This window comes from Wasmannia auropunctata, unplaced genomic scaffold (assembly GCF_000956235.1).
Source record: "Wasmannia auropunctata unplaced genomic scaffold, wasmannia.A_1.0 LD335009.1, whole genome shotgun sequence".
Lineage (NCBI taxonomy): Eukaryota > Metazoa > Arthropoda > Insecta > Hymenoptera > Formicidae > Wasmannia > Wasmannia auropunctata.
In genome coordinates this window covers 1,533-3,750 of record NW_012027881.1, presented here as the reverse complement: position 1 = coordinate 3,750, position 2,218 = coordinate 1,533, and the positions used below count along the sequence as shown (strand labels likewise).

The 2,218-nt window shown below is 41.4% G+C and overlaps 1 protein-coding gene across 1 annotated transcript in view; it reads right to left on the bottom strand.

Moving 5' to 3' along the window:
• The window catches only part of LOC105457828 (ribonuclease Z, mitochondrial), a 5,316-nt gene extending 3,379 nt beyond the window's left edge, over window positions 1-1,937 (bottom strand). The window contains exons 1-2 of the mRNA XM_011702718.1: window positions 1,446-1,937; window positions 514-1,267 (exon numbers count right to left, since the gene is read on the bottom strand). Coding sequence (XP_011701020.1) covers window positions 514-1,267; window positions 1,446-1,715 — 1,024 coding nt within the window. The 5' untranslated portion in view covers window positions 1,716-1,937. The remainder of the gene's footprint in view (window positions 1-513; window positions 1,268-1,445) is intronic.
• Between the last annotated feature and the right edge of the window lie 281 nt (window positions 1,938-2,218).

The window sequence follows — 2,218 nt, the reverse complement described above, 5'->3', positions numbered from 1 at the left end:
ACCTACCTATAGTGCACATCGAGTAATGTTAATCATACATAAGAAAAATACAAGGGTTACTTCAAAATGCTGTAACTTTGTGAAAAAAATCGTAGCGACTTTTTTTTTTCAAATTAAAGAGGAAGATTCCAACTTTATGACGCTGAAAATCGCATCCCCGAGAAACATTTTAGCAAGGCCGTGCATTTGTTCAAACTTTACAATTTTCAGTGTAGCAAACATGCTCTTAGATTTAAGAGTTTACGATAACAAGGGTGCATTAAATTTAAAATCGACTCACAGTACCTCAAAGTAGAGATTTCAAGCTTTCATTTGAAAAAAAAGTTCATTATTTTACGATGATTTTTCGCGGAGTTACCGTTAACCAAAGTTGACCAATTTTTGCTCAAAATTTTTTTATGCCATAATTTTTTTGCACAGTGTATATACATACATACATACATAGAGAGAGAAAGAGAGAGAGAGAGAGAGAAAGTTCCTTTGAAAACTTAAATAAAATAAGGATTTGCCAACCTATAAAAGTAGGACCTGGCGTTGCGGGCGAGCAAACGTCTTTGCTCAAAACAACTGTGCCGTCGGGAAGAGTAATATCTACTCCCGCTTTGAGTTGACCTAACAGAGGACCCTCCTTCACCCCCTTCTCCACACATTTGTCGTAGCACAACGTGCCTGCACGAGGATGCAATTTGCAAATGTAGGACGTCACAGTCGATATCCTATTCTTGTCTTCCTGCTTTTGCTCGATCTTCTGTATTTTTGGCTCCATCTCCACTGTCCTATCAGATACTCGTTTGCCATTCGAATTGATCTTATTGTTATAGTCATAGTAGTTGATGTTATCGACCACCTCCTCACCTACATCAATAGGCTCTGCTTTCTGCACATCTGGTTTTGTAATGCAAACATACGAGACGGACATCACTGGATCTACATACGGCTCTGATTCGTCACACTTGGCCTCGTGAATCTTCAGAATCGGCAGCAGCACAATTTTCTTGATCGTGTTGAATATCTCCATCGTCCCCTTAGGCGCGTGCACGTTCATCTTTGGGACCCCGGCATCCTGTATCGTCAACAGCATCCCTGGCATGCCACCCAAGTTGCTCCAGGTCGCCGACGTGATGAACACATGCTCCAGCTTGATCAGCTTGTACTTGTGCTCATACGCCAGCCTCTGTGTGCCCTCACCACAGTTGAAGATGTACCTGGTGTGACCGGCCGTCAGGTAAACGCATCGTGATGTGCCATAGGCTCCACTGCCCAGAATCTGCAAGTGAGAAATTCATTCGACATTATCTCATACAGCACAGAAACTTGCATCAGCATTGCTGTAACGTTGCAATATTGTTACAATATTACTGAAACATTGCAATGTTGCTACAATGATCTGTGCCATGTAGGTAAACTACTGCGAGCATCGAAATGACTCCGTCGTGCACACCGACCTGCAACGACACCTTCGTGTTGCCGATATACTTTGCCGACTTTTCCTTAATCTTCTGCCTCATCCTTTGCATGCCGAGCATATGCTCGACGGAGCGCGGCATGATCTGATTGTAGCGAGACGATGAGAATCGCTTGGGAATCGACAGGTTTCGCCGAAAGTTGTGCCCGACCAGGAAGAGCGATGGTAGCAACGTTCGATAGTTATGCTTTATAATGTGACATTGTAAAGTCAACGAACGTACGACGAATGAGCACACGTTAGACCTCATTCGTTCAGTCTTTTTTCCTTGTCACCTTATCAAGAACGTCCTTATCCTAATTAATCGTAGGTAGGAACGAATTACACGTGCTGCTTCTTCTTTCTTTTATAGGACGAGTTACACGTGCAATGGTGCGAGTACATAGTCATCGCACCCTCATGCTTCTGACGCAATCGTGACCATAACCTGCAATAACCCACGACAAGCCCTGTGTTCCGATCTTTGAGTAATGAGTATATAGACATGGAGGGGGAATGTTGGTTTGAAACATGGACCCAGTCACGTGACCCTCCGCCATGTTTTGGGTAGTACAAAGGCGTGTAATTTAAAGAAATGAAATAAAAGAGGTTTAAAATCTTAGCTACAAACGTATATCATAAACTTATTTAAAATACGTAATAAGATAAAAGGAACCACAGCGAAAAATTAAATTAGAATAAAATAAGATAGAATAAAATAAGATTAAATAATAATAAATAAACACACTTGTTGTGAATTTTATTGTATTTTGA